The following is an 18,127-nucleotide window of genomic DNA, read 5'->3' as shown; positions in this document are numbered from 1 at the left end:
CTGGCCACATGCGTCAGTCCGAAAACCCCAAATTATGTGGTGGGAATTGAAATCTCCAGGAATCACCACTCTATTGTTCGACCGGAAAAGAACATTTAAATGATCAGTGTTGTGTACACCCGAAGGAAAGTAAACATTAGCAACGGTAAGGGAAGCACACTGTGGAATTGCGATTTCAACAGCCAACAATTCGCAGTCGGGTGTTTGAATTTGGTGCGTTATCTGCGCCCGATGAACAAATTTAGTAGAAATTAATGTTAACAAGCCTCCACCCCTACCGTAATTACGATCGGCTCGGAATACCCGGAAATGTTTGAGAGAGAATGACCTAATAGAAGTAAGCCAAGTTTCCTGAAGTAAATTTATGTCGGGGTCTAATTGTGAGACAAGGTGATGTAAATCGTGAAAAGAAGAGACCACTGAACGGCAGTTCCACTGTAGTACTTTTAACCCCGCCATTGTTATTGTAAAAGCAGAGATGCCGTGACAGCCTCCTGTAACAAATCAGCTTTATGTGGAATTTTGTTGGAACCTTTCTTGCTTGGTAGGGCGGACTTCGAAGGAGAAGAAGCAGCGCGACGCTTCTGTGAAGGGTTCCCCATCTCTACGCCCGTAGAGCAAGCTGTGAAAGTGCTGGTATCCCCGGTACCACGTACGGGGACAGACGAGAATTCAGCAGGCATAGGAGCCATGGGAGAGACACCAGAGAGGCTATGAGAACTGGTTGATGGAACCGGAATGGCAACAGTTGGATGCGCAACCTGATTCGCAATAACCTGGGACAGAGTTTCAGTGAATGTGGTCAGCACACGGTCCACAACACCTGCAAGTGCCTTCTCGACCACTGACACCACGGACTTCGTCAGCAACGCTTCTGCCTCAGAGCCAGCTGATCGTGCCATGCCCGCATAAGAGTGCTTCTTACGGTCTAGTTGTGCATAAGCATCTGCCCTAGAACACCTTTTCTGCTGAATAATGTCCAGAACATTCTGTTCTTCTGAACGCTTGGGACAGCCAGCATCATCAGCCGGATGATTGCCGCCACATAGAGAACAAATGGGTACATCAGATGCACAGTGGTCTGCGGAATGGTTTCCCCCGCATAGTCGGCAACGCGTCGCAGATTTGCAAGCTTTACTGCTGTGGCCAAATCGCCAGCAATTCCTGCATTGCAATGGGCGAGGAGGTAACGGGTCGACGCGGTACACAATGGGCCAAACCTTTATCTCAGAAGGGCACGAAGCTCCTGCAAATGTAGCAATCACCGACTCTGTCGATACACGTGCGCCATTAGCATCCCTGGTGCAGCGGTAAACTGATATCACACCAACACAGGCAGCCTGAAGGTCATCAAGTAGTTCCTGCGGAGACGCCGATGGGTCCACGCCGCGGATGATTCCGTTCGAACATGCAAGCTGTTCTGGTATGAAGGGTTTTACTGGTAATGACGCGAAGGATGTGCTTTGTAGCAACTCTGACACGCATTGCACATCCGAGGATCGGCACAAAGTTCCTCTACGGCCGAAAGGGCGCACTTCGGATATTTCTAAGTGGCGGCTGGTGACATCCTGCAGCTGTTCCTGAGTCAATTTAGAATTTTTCAGTTTAATTGCCCCGTCTCCAACTGGTACAATCGCAACTGGGATGTCCGTGACACCATTCCTACTGAAAGCATCTAAGGGCAAGCTTTGGGCCGGCAGACTGGCGAACCAGTGAGCCGGACCCCCACCCGTGGAAGCTAAACGACATGCCGTTAGGCCTAAGGGGACATTGCCCCTAAATATCGGAACAGCACCAGAACAGAAAAAAAAACCTGGCCAAAATCCCCACACGTGGAACGGCCTCACCGACGAAAGAAGACGGCAGTCCGCAGCGGTCGGCCCTCGGAAAACTGTTGAAGATAAGAGTGAAGGTCTTTCACGTCCACCGAGCAAGCGTCCGAGAACGTTTTCACGTCCTGCTTTTCGCGTCCTGCTTTTCCGGCTTGTTATTTTCAAAAACACTACCAGTGCAGGCGCGAGACTACACCAACGCCGGCATTCGGGGTGCAGGTTCGTTTTGAACGCCGGCAATGAATCGCAGGCTTGTGCAAAGCTGAATGAAATGAAATGAAATTACGCATGCGATAAAAAAGCGATCCGCAAAAGAATGAGACTCGGTTCCAACAAGATGCCATATGTAAGGCTGTTCATGTCGGCCGCACGCTTCCCGGAAATGTCCGAAAGCCCCACTGCACTGTTAACATATTGCTACGAATCCATCGAAAAGCGGCGGCGTGAGGGGTTGTACCAGCAGGGACACTAAATGGCAGGTGCTGCTGCTCACAAGATGTCGCTGCCTAATGTGCAAGCCACGGAAACTGTTTGAAAATGCACCGGCTCTTCAACCTCCTAAAAGCGACAGCTCTCCTTTATGAGGGCGTCCACAGTACCGCAACCCTTGCAGAGACGCAAGCGGAAAGCGCCATCTGCGTCACAAGCCGCATCTTTCTTTGCCTTGCGTCCCACGCCGTATATCCCCGATGGTGACTACCTATTTGAACCTATTGCCGATATTCTGCTGACGCGCAACGCTGCCCTACCTCATACAGTCGCTGCGGTCAAGGGGAGCACTGGGGCGTCACTGCCGTTTCTTAAATTCAACTACTCGCCCCTAGTGCTACCGCCGGCATTCGCGCGGCGACGCTCTTCACTCTTGGTTGCTGCCACCTCGACTATGATGGCCTCTGTTTAGTGCCCTGACCAACACAGTCAGCTTCGTACGCTTATCGGGTCTTTGTCTGACATCTTCGACCTGAACAGTAACGCCCTGGGCCACGCTCTCGCTGTGACTCACCGCATCAACACTGGTGATGCCCCTCCAGCACTCGCCGCCGGCATTACCGGGTGTCCCATGCTCAGCGACTGGCTATCAATGCGGAGGTTGCCAATATTCTTGGTCAGAGCATTATTGAGCCCTCACATAGTCACAGAGCTTCGCCAGTCGTCCTGGCCTTGAAAAAAGATGGCATGGCGCTTCTGTTTTGTTTACCGCCATCTAAATAAGATCTCTCATAAATATGTATAGCTACTTCCTCGAATTGACGAACGAAGTCCTATTTGAGGAAGGAGGTGGCGCAGCGCTCACGAGCTGACCTTCTGGCTACTCGCCAGTGGGGAAGGAGCAAAACGCCCGCTTTCCTGCGTCTCCACGGCGCGCCTCCCCGGCCGGGGAAGGATGCGGCATTCCGAAATTCCCACACCCTTACAATTAGAATTTTTTCTCCTTCTTGGTATCAAAATTTCCGCTTGAGTGGGGAAATCAGTTTTGCGTGCTTCATTAAAAATTCTCGAGTCGTTTGGTACTAATATTTTATGCTTTCAGGCAATTTTTTACACTTAAGGAAATCGCTCATCCCAGCCGATTTCACCTCTGCTTCCCTTCACATTCATCGACACCAAAAACCAAGAAATCGACAAGCGTATCAGCATGCTCATCTTGGTTTTCTGAATTTCGCCCACAGCGCAAAAACCGAAGCAAACCGTGGTGTGCCCTAAAAGAAAACAACAAAAAGCAACGCGAAGTGGCGAATCGGAATTTCAGATTCACACTGTGCGCTCCATACAAACTCTCTTGCTAGCTTTTTTGTCGTTTTCAGTTTAGATAGTGGTTTAGCGCACACGGACGTCTCGTCGACAAGCCCGACACTTTCCTGGAGCGTATTGCTCGGCCACGCAAACACCTGTGTCATCCACTCGTCACGCACGCCATGTCAATCAGTTCAGCGGCGTGCACCGCGTTTAATCGCGCCATGCAGTTTGGTTGTGCCACTCGCCGCAATGCATCCCTGCACAGCTCCGAGATGCATACGCATCATCAAGTGATTGCGCAGACGAGCTGTCGAGAGACAAATCGAAAGCATGATGGTGCTCTCGAAAACCCCCACCTCTCGCAATTCATGTTAGCAAACTAATGGTGTCTTCGACTGGTCGCTCCCGCGATCCGGTTTGGATCTGGCAGAGTGGAAGCCGCTCTCGCTCCGAGCGCATTGCGAGACTGGTCAAGCCGAATGGTCTGCGAATTCTTAGAGCGGAAGCGCAGGAGGCAGAAGGGGGCCGTCACTTCCGGAACCCCGCCGCGGCACCGCTGGTGTCAACACTCAACAGTAGCCGCACGTGGTCGCACTCAGTCTGCGTCGCAGTCGCCGCTTCTGCTTCACGTGTACCTGTCGCTACTTCGGCTGTCAGTCTCCGGCAAAAATGAGCGCCCCATGGGACCATTCTGGATATACTTCACCAGCCGAAGTCGTGTTGACTACAATGATCGACGGTAAGTCGGGCCTTATTTCTCTTCCGGACGAACAACGCGCTTCCGCGCCTTTTCGCAGCGGCGTTGTTTTGAGGGCTGTGGAAGTTTCTAGCGACGTACGACGCCGAAAGCAGCATTGTGGTTCTTTCCTAATATCGTGCGCGTTGGCGTGCGATTTCTAGTGTAAAAAAAAATGGACAATAACTTTTGCTATGGTGTGACTGTTTCCAACTTTGCGTTTTTTCCTTCCCTCGTGCTCCGTGCGTACGCACTGCACATTTTGTAGCATCTCACGGAGGACGCTTGTGCACGTCTATTCCTAGCCTTACCATCTTCAGACAAACTTCAGTGCAATCTGTCTGCCCGGGAATGAATAATGGTCTTTGGTCGGCCGTTGGAATAAGCCTTCACCAATAACACTACTGGCGCGGCAGATAATTTTCTTCACGTGGCCAGCAGAAATGCGTAATCAACGTATGAAGTCCGTGTTCATAACACCCGTGTCAACTGCATGTCTAGCATCCTGCACTTACCTCGCGTGTCGCTACACAGCACACTCCCCGGGGTTTCAGCAGTGTGTGTCTGCGTGAAGCCTCTGAGTAAAAAGCGTAACTGGGTTGGCGGACACCTGAATCGTTCTGCGAGTAAACGGTGACGTCTACCTGCAAAACTGAGGCAGTTATGCGCCTTTCTTTTTCTCAAAAACAGCGCAAAGTTTAGACCCCTTTCATTTTGAGGAAAGGAAGGCCGTATAACTGGCTATCTGTGTCAGTGTGCCTAAAGAAATTAACGTGCTTTCGCGCAATATTTTGGGCTTGACAATGCTAAACTGCCAGTCATTTTTTTTTATTTTGATGTTTTCTCTATGCAGAGGAGGAAGACCATACAATGCCTGAAGTTATGGACTCTTCAAAGAAGCCGAACGAAACTGCGGTGTCAATTGGTTAGTTCAGATACTAACTTTCCTGAATGCATGTTAATACCATAGCAATTCAGATGCAGTTGGCAAACCTGAGTTAGCTACCCTGCATGCATCAAATCAATTCGTCTTTCTTCCACTGTTATGCTTTAATGGTGAAGCTGCATGCTTATTTTTATGTACCCACAAAGAGGATGCCTTCATTTTACCTGGTGTGGTGAATATGCCTGAAAAAAAAATGAATGTAGAGAGCATGTATGCAATAATATATATCTGTTTGGTCATGCTTGAAAGTTTCACCTAGAGTTAAACAACATACATAAAAAAGGTCTTAATAAAGATAAATTTCCAGGTATAATGTATATTTAAACCAAATAAACAACACTCAAACTTAATTGTGAGACTGAATTCAAAAATGCCTAGAGAAGCTTGTTTCACCTATTTCTTTTCAAACGCAGCTTCATGGGATGAACGCCAAACAAAGCTGCTTCTGGACTACTATGCACGCTATGCCAGAGACGTGGGCCCACTCAAGAAATTTCGCAGCAAGCGAGCTATGTTCGAGCAAATTGCCTGCGATATGTTCGGCATTCTCGGCATTCATCGCACTGCTGTGCAGTGCGAAACACGCTTCAAAACAGTGTCAAAGCGGAAGAGGAACGAAGAGAAGCACAATAATACATCAGGAAATTCCCGCTGCCGCGTGGAATATGAGCAAGAGTTTGATGCCATAAAGGCTATAGATGACAGCTTGGAGCCGGAAGTCTTGCGCGGTGTGGACACCGTGAGGTATAAGAAAGGGTCGACTTGTAAAGCAAGTCCTCGACCATCAACCAGCGCAGACGTCCAGGAAAACTCGGAGTTCAGTGGTGATACCCTGTCTTTGATATCATCAGGGGGAGACTGTTCATTTGAAGCCGGTACAGATTCGCAGGACGAAGAGCCCAAGAAAAAAAGAGCCGACCGGAGGTTGCGCCCAAGCAACTCTAGAATGCAACACCTGCAGTTGTTCTTTGACGAAATGAACAAACTGCACAGGGAGAAAGAGAAAAAAAAGGAAGATAGAGAACAAAGGAAGGAGCAAAGGCATCAGGAGCTGCTAAAAGCTCATTCCGAGCATATGGCACTTTTGAAAACTCTAGTAGAAAAGGAGTAGCATCCAGAACTTGGTTTGAGGTGTACAGCCCCTGTCAAAAGAATATACCCCAAGGGGTTTGCTTTTAAGCTATTCAGTTGGGATCCCTAGCGCATCTAGCAGTCCAAAGCTTGGGAGGACTGAGGACATGAAGCCATACCTTTTTTTGAGAGGTTATGGTCACTGAGGATGCATACAGGATGCCTCACAAGCAAACCCCCTTGGGCCGAATACTTTTGACGGGAGGTACATCTCCCGTCAAAACTGATTCTAATTTATTCACACACTTTTTCTAGCATGCAATAAATGTCTGCTCTGATCTCATTTTTCATACAATCGAAGCATGTCATTTGTAAAACGCTTTGACAAGTAGCAGTAGTAAATGGTTTATTAAAATAATAATAAAAAGGAAGGAAAAGATTTTCGCTAGCCCCGGCATCTGCCATCAATACTGAAGCACCCGAGCTGGGGCAGCGGAAGTAAAGGATAGCAGGCCGAATGGAGAAATTAAATGAAAGAGGTGAGGGGACAGGAAGAGAGGATAAGAAGAAGACTTAGTATATACAAAAACTATTTATACAATAATATGTACAGGTTGCATGCGTCGTGAGTTCATGATGAAGCAAACTTGACAAGAAGAAAAACATTTGATGTGCAATAAATGTTTCTACAACAAAAACTTGATCTCTGTGAATGCAGCTTATAGGTTCTCGGCCAAGGAATTTCTCTTCAATTCGCCCAATCGGCGAAGAGCGCCTTCGCTTTCGGACACAGGCTGTCGACTTGCCCTTACCTCTGCTAGGCTGAGCCTGTTGTGAAGGGCAGCATCAATTCTTCTTTCTTTTCTCTCATCATCTGTCAGCAAATCATTGACGTCAAAGTCACCTCCATCCAAGCATATGTTATGGAGCACACAGCATGCTACGACGAACTTTGTTATTTTGTCTACAGTTGTAAACTCAACGTAGCGAAGCTGCCGAAACCTTTGCTTCAGCATTCCAAAAGCATTTTCAATGATCACCCTTGTAGTTGCATGGCACTGGTTGTAATTAGTTTTGGCTGCTGTCATCGGCCCGTAGTGCTTGAATGGCGTCAACAAGTGCTCTCTAATGGGATAAGCGGCATCACCTAAAATGTGGAATTTGTTGACTTCGCACAGTGTAGGCAAGTCTTCGTGCACCGGAGACAGCCTCAACACTCGTGCATCATGCACTTTGCTTGGTGGCCCGGTAAACACATCCATGAATTTTCCTCTTGCATCGCATATTCCTTGCATAGTTATTGACACCTGATCATGTCTATTTATGTAAGTAGACCTGATCTTGTTGCTAGGGCACCGTATTGGTATGTAGGTCCCATCAATACATTCAATGACATTTGGAAAGCCTGCAAGCTGGAAAAGACGAGACAGCAACAGTTACAATGGGAAAGCCAGGACCTTCACCGTGGTTGGTCAATGAAACTGCTCAAGCATGGTGGTATAACTCTGTGGCAAATGGGGGAATTTAGTTACATGACAGCAGTGTGCAAGCTTAGGCAAAACCAACCGGTAACTAGTTTTTGCTTCTGAGCATTTTCTATTTGCCTCAGTTTTACATGTAAGAAAGGAGCATTCTTCAGCATGCTTAAGTCAAAAGCTAGAAAATTTAATGCATGAAATGCTTCAACATTTAAACATATGCATTGTTTACACGGCATTAAGCCCAAGGATCATGAACATGGCATTGGTGAAATCAGTTATTCAAAGTTTAACAGTAGGCTAAGAGGGATTTAAACACTCACTTTCCGGAAATCTTCAGCCAACCTGTCCTTATCTGATGAAAAGTGAATCACATTCGAAGCGATGTGGCACAGAAAATCCAGGACCCTATTTATGACCACTAGCTGGGTTGACTCTGCCATGTTGAACAGGACAGAACACTCTCGCATCGATGCCTTGTTGGCAGCATACCTGTTAAATAAATACAGTAATTATAATTTACCAAACCAGCAGTCACTATCAAACACTCTTGCAGTTACATGATGAATAGAATTCATGATAATTTAGTAGAGCTATTCTGAGCAAGCCTTGCTACATTTATCGTCTTTAAAAATTTGTTCATAGCATGTCCTTGTGTGCCAAATAAAAACATGCTGGGATCTAATAAGAGGTATCATCGATTTTTTTTTTCCTCAGCACTCTTTTCAAGTGCATACAATACAATAATTTTATAGAAGTAACCAAGGCTCAATTTTAGAACGCGTGCTGTAGAAAGAAAAAAAAAAGTGGAAACATGCTGAGGGAGCTTTGAGCTCAAGTCAAGCTGCCGTTCCTTCGGGCAGTTTTTACTCAGCAACCACCTCTTTGATGGAAATAAACTCTATTATTATTATACTATAATTAAGCACATATTCAACTGGAAGAAACTATAGCAAACGTGAGTACGACATGAAAACATTAGTGAGATTGCATATCTTGTTTTGCATCCACAAACAGTCACACAGCTCAGAAAAATTTTTCATCTATCACGCGCAGTATTCGCATCCCCACCAAACGTTTCTCATTTTCTTGGTGCTTAAAATGAAGCTCACCAGACAAAGGAAAGAATGTGTTCCTCTGGCGCCTTTGCCGGAGAACCGCCGTGGTGTCTATTCGACGGGAAACATTCAGATTCCTCGAACATCGGAATGAGTTCATAGCATGCCTGGCGTCTCAGGCGGAAATTCCTGCGGAACTGTAAAACATCATTACTCATCGGACCATACTCGCGCATAAACACTTACCTCTTCTCCGGAGTAGTGTTTCACCACTGTGCAGACATAGTCAGCAACCTTCGGCACACACAGTGGCACGCTGAAGATTTCTTTAAACATCGCCTTGTAGACAGCACTGTCGTCCTCGTCTGACCTGCTGCTGGAATCGCTGTTGTCATGTGCTAGATGTGACAGCAACACAGACGGCATTCCAAGCGTAGTTAACCGGCGCCTCTTGGACATTTTTTTTGTTTCACACAGCGCGGCCCACGCAAAACACAACTCAGCAAGGACGCTACAAATGCGTGACTACACCAAAAGCCGACACTTGCTTCTGCCTACGAGTAGGGAATGCCGCGGTTAACTCGCACCGCTTCCGCGACGTAGCGGAAGTGGCTCTGTCACGTGAACACATCTCGGAGCCGCTCCGACTTTTTTCTCGGAGCGCGTCAGAGCGCTCTGAGCTGGAGGCGAGCGCTCAGAAACAACCAGCCGAATGTAGTCAGAGCGCCCGGTTTCGACCAGCCGAATGTGCGGCCGCCTCTCAGAGCGCTCTAGAGCGATCTAAAGCGACCAGTCGAAGACACCATAAGAATGCATGCGACGGAGTGAGTGAGTCAGTGAGTGAACATTTTGGAGGGCGCTTATAATATTAATAATTGGTTTTTGGTGAAAGGAAATGGCGCAGTACCTGTCTGATATATCGTTGGACACCTGAACCGCGCCGTAAGGAAAGGGATAAAGGGAGAAATGAAAGATGAAAGAAAGAAAGAAAGAAAGAAAGAAGGAAAGAAAGAAAGAAAGAAAGAAAGAAAGAAAGAGGTTCCGTAGTGGAGGGCTCCGGTATAATTTCGACCACCTGGGGATCTTTAACGTGCACTGACGTCGCTCAGCACACGGGCGCCTCTGCGTTTTGCCTCCATAAAAAAGCAGCCGCTGCGGTCGGGTTCGACCCCGGAACTCCGGTTCAGTAGCCGAGCGCCTAACCACTGAGCCACTGAGGCGGGCGAGGACACTTAAGCTTCGCCTTTAAGAGCAGGACGCGACAGCATGTTGCATCATTGCCAAGGAATCCACGGAGCGCGATAGTCCTTCGATGCGACGCCTTGCCCGGACAATTAAAGGAAAGGGAACATATCTTGGTGGACACCCGAACAGCGCCGTAAGGCAAGGAAAATGAAAGTAAATTTTTTAAGGAAAGGAAAGGATGCCTGTCTCACATATCACGGTGGACACCTGAACCGGGCGGGCCGTAAGGGAAGGAAATTGATATGGTGGTGGTAGTGGTTTTATTAAAAATAATAGTAAAAAGGAAGAAAAAGATTTTTGCTAGCCCCGGCATCTGCCATCGATACTGAAGCACCTGAGCTGGGGCAGCGGAATTAAAGGACAGCAGGCAGAATGGAGAAATGAAATGAAAGAGGTGAGGGGACAGGAATAGAGGATATGAAAAATTGCTTTAAGCGAAGGAAATGACGCCTGTCTCACAATTCTCGCTTGACACCACTACCACGCCGTAATAGAAAGATACGCCGCGGTTTAGGTGTCCACCGAGATGCGCAATTTTTCGCCCACGGCCAGAGACGTGACGACAACGCTTTTCTGCGAAAGGAGCTCCTTAACGCTATCGCGTTAAAAAATGTTGAGTGCACAGAATGAAGCGAGGTTAGTTGGGGGGGTCCTCATTCCAGGAGCCCATTGGCTCCTGCCGCCGTTCTTGCTCGAGCCGCAAAAACAGCCGCCCACGCCTCCATTACCATGCTACATTACCCGCACGAACCGATCATTTCGCACTGATCTCACTGTGGGCAAAGGATTTACACCGGGAGAGGAGTTGTCGCCCCAGTGTGGCGGCACATTCCTGTCCTCACTATTAATGCTCTCCAGCGTACTCTTATGACGCCGTTGTATTGCCTTCTGCAATGAAAACTAGACTTCCGTAAACATATTTTTTTATTTAAATAAATACCTTTTAAACTGAGGCGAACAAATGCAGAGTAAATCAGCGTTCTATTTGCTCATGCATAATTCGGATACCTCGCGGCCGTGCGGAATTACGGCAGCGAAACGCAGCCACTTTTAGCAATGGCGGCGCATTCTTCTCGTCCAAATGTCAATTTGACACCACTGTATAATCTTGGCGTATCAGTGTTTCACGTGAGATCGTTCCAGCCAATCAGATTTCAGGAAGCGAACCTTCCCAGTTTGCAGCTGTTTTCTACAAACTAGTAAATCGAGCGCCAGTATTCTCAAACCTACGACCTGGAACTTCTTTTGTCCTTCACAACCACTTATATTTATCGGCTAGGCATTAAGAATAGCGCTTCTAAAAATCTAATTTCAGTGCCACGTTAATTTGATGACAATGCGTAAAGTGCGTCTGAAAATTGGTTTCGCGCCTCAAGTTTGAAACACGTCACCAGTGATTGACACTTTTGAGAGCCAATAAGAGAGACTACGTGGCGCTGGCATACGATTGGGAATAGGGTGCCTCAATGCCAGTGCCACCGTTGGCATTGAGGCACCGTAGGGTTGTGAATGTCTTCAAATCTTTTTCAGTTGTGTTTTATTCTCAAGCTTATACCAGGTGCTTTTTTTAGAACGGCCAAAATTTTAGAAAAATATAATTTCCTTTATATTTATTTTAGCCCTGGGGCTGTATTGGGGGCTACGGCGGGCACTAGGGGCCCGATTAATAATAATATTATTATTGTTATTCTTAATCGGGCCCCTAGTGTCCGCCGTAGCTCCCAATACAGCCCTAAGGCTAAAATAAATATAAAGGAAATTATCTTTTTCTAAAATTTTGGCCGTTCTAAAAAAAGCACCTGGTATAAGCTTGAGAATAAAACACAACTGAAAAAGATTTGAGCATTAAAGCGAGAACGACATATATTATTGGGAAATATTAAGAATGAAAACAAATATGAACATGGCAGTACTTTTTAAAACTTATTTAGGGGCTTTTTTTCGTTTCCTGCTTCGTGAATGGGATCGTCGTAATTCTGGTGTAGGATGATGCACATCTCCAATTATCATCATTGTCACTATCAGCGCCGCACGAGCCGGCGTTCTAACCTTGATTGCGCAGAGGACCTTCCTGGAATAATTTTGGCTGCTATGAACAGCGACACTCCCGAGGTCAGCCTGCGGGCTTGTCCCCATTTCCGGGCAGCAGTGGCTGGCCATGCCTCGTCGAGGCGCCACCAAGTAAGGACTGCTGAGGCCTCTCTCAGGCGTGGATTACTCCCTGCTGCGACGCCAACCCCCGAGGCCGGAGAATACGCTCCAGGTTAGTGACACTTGTTCGTTCTGTGCAGTAGCGCATTTTTTAAGCGAGATTTATTATCTCAGGGCGTCACTAATAGGCGAAGGTGTGATTTAAGATGTAGTAATGATTAAAAGAATGAAAAATGCCTAGCTGATTTGATGAAGTCCAGTAGAGGGCGATGGTATGGTCCCTGCGTCCAGGCAATATATGAAGCAGGGTTGCTTGGTGAAAGACCCGCTACCTTTAGGTGCCGGATTCTTGTAGGCTTGAGAGCTGGTTCTCGGCTCAGTTTGGTTGCGCTGGTTCTCGGCTCAGCTGGGAATCCGAACTCGCGCTTTGTTCAGTTTCAGTACGAGGGTCCTAAAGGCTCTTTCACGCACTCCCAGAGCAACGCATGCATCATAACCCCCGAGAACCAGGAACCAGTGCTGCGTGGATGTGCATGTAACACTGCCTGCAGAATTAACACGAAACGAACCCTCGTGGGCATCTCTTGCCCTGAAATTAGAGAGATTTAGCACATCGGAGGCGTACTAACGTAGACGAATACCGTTTTGCCGGACGCCTCTTGCACACGCGCAGTGGCATGGGTGGAGTGAGGCAGGGCCACTGCGCACGCGCGGCTTGCGTCCACTAAACCGGTGTGCGTCTACGTTAGCAAGTCTCTGCTGTGCTAAATCTCTATATCAGCGCCGCTGAGCGCTGGCAGCTGGGCGTTTGATCATCCACCCAAGAATGTTAGGCAGGGTTTAAGCTATGTTATAGTCAAAGGTCGAGCGATTGCCTTTTGGCAATTGCCCGGACCAAATTTAGAGGTCGCCTTCATGTGGGACAGGCTCAGTTATGGTTGGACGTCACTTAGGTCCAAATCGGCCAAGGTCAAAGTTCAGGAGACGCCTGGGCCAAGTTTTTCCAGCAGTCCGAGCCAAATTTAGAGACCGCCATCATGTCGGGCGCGCGCAGTTATGGATGGATATCGATTTTGGCCCAAATGGGCCAAGATGTTACTCGGCCGCGGCGGCCGCGTTCCGGTGGCGGCGAAACGGGGCACGTTAAACTTCCCCAGGTGGTCGAAATTATTCCGAAGCCCCTCCACTACGGCACTTCTTTGTTCTTTCACTCCCACCTTCCCTTATGGCGCGATTCCGGTGTCCACCGAGATGCGAGACAGTTACTGCGCCATTTCCTTTCCTCAGCCCGCAGCGGTGTTTCAGTGTTTATGACGTCTGGCTGCTGACCCGAAATACGCGGGTTTTGATCCCAGCGGGCGTTCGTTTCGATGGACGCGAAATTACAGATGCCTATTGTAAATTTCGAAGGATGGTTTGTTGCCTTCTTCTTTCGGAGGGGCACAGGCCTCTCCAAACATGGTTATTCAGCGGTGATGAAAGATGAGATTATCAGTGATGCAGATGATGAAGACGAGGAGATATGTGTACAGAATTTAGAATATTGAAAACTTCATGGCACAGAAATGAAGTTACACAGACAAATTCAATAACTCTAACAAAATAACAGATCTCACGCAGAGAAACAGCACTCGAACGCCTTACTTATCGACGAAAGGTCTCGGTTAAACTCTAGGTATTCTTGAAGTAGGTGCTAAGCATGGAGCATCACGTTAGACTAGACGGATGTGTAATTTTTTTCTTGCATTTTTATGTTTCACAAATCAAGAAGTCAGGGTGGTCACGTTTCAAGCCCCATCCAAAACTTCAATAAAGCAATGAAGTTTTAATACCAGGTAGCCACAGCTCCTGAAGGTTGTGCAAAACCTTGAGCCCAGGGCTTGGCAAAAAAAGCACATCAAAAAACATTCCGAACACCCACTCTACGCGGCTCCGCTGCCTTTTCCGCGTGATTTTTTCCCTTTCCACTCAGGACGTGCGTCTGCACATCCGGCTTCTCGCCGCGTAAACTGCGTGGGACTTCTCGAAAGATGACGAGTTCTCGCTAATTGACAGGATGAGTTATTCTCCAGCTATTCTGGTGTCAGATAGAGGAGACACGAAATGCGCCCCGCGACACTTCAGTGCTGGCAAGAATGCCTGAAAACAAAAAAAAATTGCTGATGGCCTAGCTCTATTAGGCCAAGATATACGTAGCGAAAGGGCGGTGAATTGTGCATTGGAAGTGTGCATTCACTAGATGCGCCTTTATTTATGGTTAAACATTGAGCCGTCGTGGCGGAGTGGGAGAGTCTCCGCCTCTGCGTCTGAGCCTCGGCACAGGTTTTTTTTTATTCAGTGAGTGTGCGGGGGGTTTCAGTGGCTCCCATAGATGCCGCCACTGAATACGTTGGTTAGCGGTTAAGCGCAGGCTCTGTTAAGGCGCGTTTATACTCCGGCATTACGCGCGCGCGCGCGCTGCTCGGCGACGTTACGACGTCCAAAGCGAGACCCTCTATACTACAACTGCGCTTGACCGCCGACGCGTTCGGCGGTTTCGGCGCACTCTGACCGCACTGGCAGAGACTTGGAGCATGTCTGTATTTCGCGCCGAGTGCGCCAGCCACCGCCGGCCCTGACAGATCCGTTCGGCTCCGCGGCGAGGCGCGCGTTGTGACGTCATGTGCCTCCTCAGAGCACCGCCACAGCGGAATGATGATAATAATAATAATAATAATAATAATAATAATAATAATAATAATAATAATAATAATAATAATAATAATAATAATAATAATAATAATAATTCGTTTTGGGGGAAAGGAAATTGCACAGTATCTGTCTCATATATCGGTGGACACCTGAACCGCGCCTGAAGGGAAGGGATAAAGGAGGGAGTGAAAGAAGAAAGGGAGAAAGAGCTGCCGTAGTGGAAGGCTCCGGCACAATTTCGACCACCTGGGGATCTTTAACGTGCAACGACATCGCACAGCACAAGGGCGCCTTAGCGTTTTGCCTCCATAAAAACGCAGCCGCCGTGGTCGGGTTCGAACCCGGGAACTCCGGATCACTAGCCGAGCGCCCTAACCACTGAGCCACCGCAGCGGGTCACGGCGAAATCGCTAGTTCGCGGCCAGTAAAGCTTTCGCTTTACAAGGGCTTCCCGAAAAACTCCACAGCTTCGGGATCCGCTCCCATGGGAACGCCATACCGGATCGAGCGGTGCCGCCTGCTCACTACTACCTTTTGTATGCGCCACGCGTGCTTCCTCGGCACGCTGGCGGATGCGGACGCTTAACAATGCTCGGAGTCAAACCTAGTAGTGACGCTGTTAAGTCGACAACAATTTTCGCACCTTTGCGCATGTTTGCGGGGGACGCGCGGGCGAAGAGCTCCGAGAACTCTCCGCATTGACCGGTGGGGTGCAGTCGCTGCAAGCTAGAGTAATTAAAAACATAACGAGGGGTTAATGAAGCGCGGCCTTACATGCGTGTGCGGTGCGATGTCAGTGCACGTTCAAAATACCTCCGGTGGTTGAAATTTCCGGAGCCACTCACTACGGCGTCCCTTCTAGCGTGTGTTGATTCGGGATATTGAACCCAAAAGAACAAAAAATAAAAATTCCTTTCCTCAAAAACCAATTTTTCATTTCTCAATTTTCGCTGGAAGACGGACACAAATTTTGGCAATAGTCCCGGCCAAAATTAGAGGTCGTCATTGTGTCTGGCGCGGCCAAATATCATATAAAAATCGATCGCTGTCCAAATCGGCCAAGATTATATGTTTAGTGTACGGTTTTACCTTCAGGATGGCTGAAAGTCAAACGCCGTCACTGGACTGGACCGAAACAAGACTTTTACATTGGTCCACCGAACTATATATAAGCTTAGTAGTGCGAATGTCAGTACAAGCCAAGCGCTCGTGCATTCGCGTTAAGTCTGCGGGCGGCGGTACGTCTCTTTATTCTCCCTCGGTCTTGTGAGGCGATTTTTTTTCTCACATCGCGTTATGTATGTTGACTTGCAAAAGCCTCGGTATTTTTCTCGATAGCTTACTCCGATTTCCACCTCTTCTCTCGTGGCTTATTATCATCGCGCTAAGTGTCATGAGCCTGCTCGAGAGGTTTTTGTCATATCATGAACAGGCGGCAATACCCCTATACTGTCTTGATCAAGTGTTTGCCTGTGCCATATTCGGAATAGTTTTGACAGTTTTATTTACACACACACACACACACACACACACATGCACACTCACACGCACACACGCGAGCGCGCGCGTACGCGCATATATATGCGCAAACAAAAACACTCACTCTATTGTCCGTAGCAAGTGGTGACTTGGTCAAAAAACATTTTCTTGATCGGATAAGTCCTTGCTTTGATTGCAAGAATGACATGAGTCAGGTAGTTTCCAGGAAGAGCTGTAACTAATCGGAAGGGGGACACCGGTCTTCGAGGCTGGAGTAAGACAAGGCCAGAAAGACGCGGGTTCGTTCCTGGCCGCGGCGGTCGAGTTTCGATGGAGGCGAATTCTAGAGGATTATGTACTGTGGTCGAACCCCAGGTTGTCGAAATTTCCAGAGCCCTTCACTACGCGTCTCTCAAAGCCTGAGTCGCTTTGGGACGTTAAACCCCCATAAACCATGAACCATAAACACTCGCGGAATAAAAGGACGTGCTACGTCCACCACTATGGACGAGGGTGGCGCCGGTGAACATACTCAAAGTTCGTTCACACGTAAAACATAAATACCCACTAAAACAGCAGATTGGACAGCCGTCAGCGTAGCTCAGTTGGTAGAGCACCGGACGCGATATTAGGAGGTCGTGGGTTCGAATTCCACCCGCGGCATGGTTGTTCTTTCTACTGCTTTATAAGTAATTTTTTTTAACCAACAGATTAATCGAAGTATTATTCTCCAATCGATTGGCACTATACATTGAAAAAAAGTAAAAGAAATATTCCCCTGAGCCCATTGGTTTCGGTGACTGTTGGCCACACGCACGCACGCAAACACACGCACGCACACACACACACACACACACACACACACACACACACATATATATATATATATATATATATATATATATATATATATATATATATATATATATATATATATATATATATATATGAGGTACTTGACTGCTTAAAATAATATACATCGAAGTGTACGCTTCATTTAAGGAAACATTTTTATTTGACTCGACGTTTCGATCGGAGGACCGATCTTTTTCAAGAGTGACCATACAGTGCATGGGCGCGTTTTCTTATAGCATAGGACTTGACACACAGAAGGCTTAAAAAGAAAAGAAATAAAGAAAAGTAAACAAAAGAAAAAAGGGGGAGGGGGGGCGGCCGGGAGAATAGAACACAATTGACACCTATGGCATATTAGGGAAGCAAAGGTGGCGCGTCGCGTACCCGTGAACTCACTGCACACACACACACACACACACACACACACACACACACACGCACGCACGCATATATATATATATATATATATATATATATATATATATATATATATATATATATATATATTATACGGTGGTGGTGGTTGGTCTCGATCCCTGCTTCCTCTCTGCCGGCACACTGCAGCTACATCGCGGTCGCCACCTGCTCGGACCATCCACTACGATGGTAACCGTCGACCAGAATCCATCTGGCACTCCTGCTGGATCTCATGCTGCCTCAGCAGGTGCACTTCTTCGCGATTCTAATTGCTCAGCCAGCAATAATGGCTCCACGGCTCCCGCTGCTCCACAATACCCTAGACACCTCACGTGGACCATTAGCGCCCTTCAGCGGGAACCTCCTACGTTTTCTGGTCTTTGTAACGACGACGAAGACTAGCTCGACCAGTACAAGCAAGTGAGTGCCTG

At 47.7% G+C, this 18,127-nt stretch overlaps 2 protein-coding genes and 1 long non-coding RNA gene across 3 annotated transcripts in view; 2 read left to right on the top strand and 1 right to left on the bottom strand.

Annotated features, from left to right (window-relative positions):
• The first annotated feature begins 4,044 nt into the window (after nt 1-4,044).
• Nucleotides 4,045-7,159, top strand: LOC144123783 (uncharacterized). Its single transcript, XM_077656537.1, has 4 exons — nt 4,045-4,308; nt 5,159-5,230; nt 5,665-5,995; nt 7,144-7,159. Exons 1-4 carry the CDS (start codon nt 4,239-4,241, stop codon nt 7,157-7,159), a joined length of 489 nt encoding a protein of 162 aa, XP_077512663.1. The 5' UTR covers nt 4,045-4,238.
• A 553-nt stretch (nt 7,160-7,712) lies between these two features.
• On the bottom strand, nt 7,713-8,943 carry LOC144123017 (uncharacterized). Its single transcript, XR_013312970.1, has 3 exons — nt 8,913-8,943; nt 8,124-8,292; nt 7,713-7,734 (listed from the first exon to the last, which is right to left on the bottom strand). It is a non-coding gene; the product is annotated as an uncharacterized LOC144123017 (long non-coding RNA).
• Nucleotides 8,944-12,141: 3,198 nt separating this feature from the next.
• LOC144123016 (uncharacterized) overlaps nt 12,142-18,127 on the top strand; it is a 55,492-nt gene continuing 49,506 nt past the window's right edge. The window contains exon 1 of the mRNA XM_077655943.1: nt 12,142-12,366. Coding sequence (XP_077512069.1) covers nt 12,195-12,366 — 172 coding nt within the window. The 5' untranslated portion in view covers nt 12,142-12,194. The remainder of the gene's footprint in view (nt 12,367-18,127) is intronic.

This window comes from Amblyomma americanum, chromosome 3, assembly GCF_052857255.1.
Source record: "Amblyomma americanum isolate KBUSLIRL-KWMA chromosome 3, ASM5285725v1, whole genome shotgun sequence".
Classification (NCBI taxonomy): domain Eukaryota; kingdom Metazoa; phylum Arthropoda; class Arachnida; order Ixodida; family Ixodidae; genus Amblyomma; species Amblyomma americanum.
Note: the sequence above shows the minus strand (reverse complement) of the source record. Positions and strands in the feature narration are given on the sequence as shown.

Excerpts from the sequence above, each read along its gene's own strand:
- LOC144123783 (XM_077656537.1), top strand. The coding sequence starts at position 4,239 with ATGAGCGCCCCATGGGACCATTCTGGATATACTTCACCAGCCGAAGTC. Across the intron at positions 4,309-5,158 it reads GTTGACTACAATGATCGACG|AGGAGGAAGACCATACAATG; the intron begins GTAAGTCGGGCC and ends TTCTCTATGCAG. Across the intron at positions 5,231-5,664 it reads CGAAACTGCGGTGTCAATTG|CTTCATGGGATGAACGCCAA; the intron begins GTTAGTTCAGAT and ends TTTCAAACGCAG.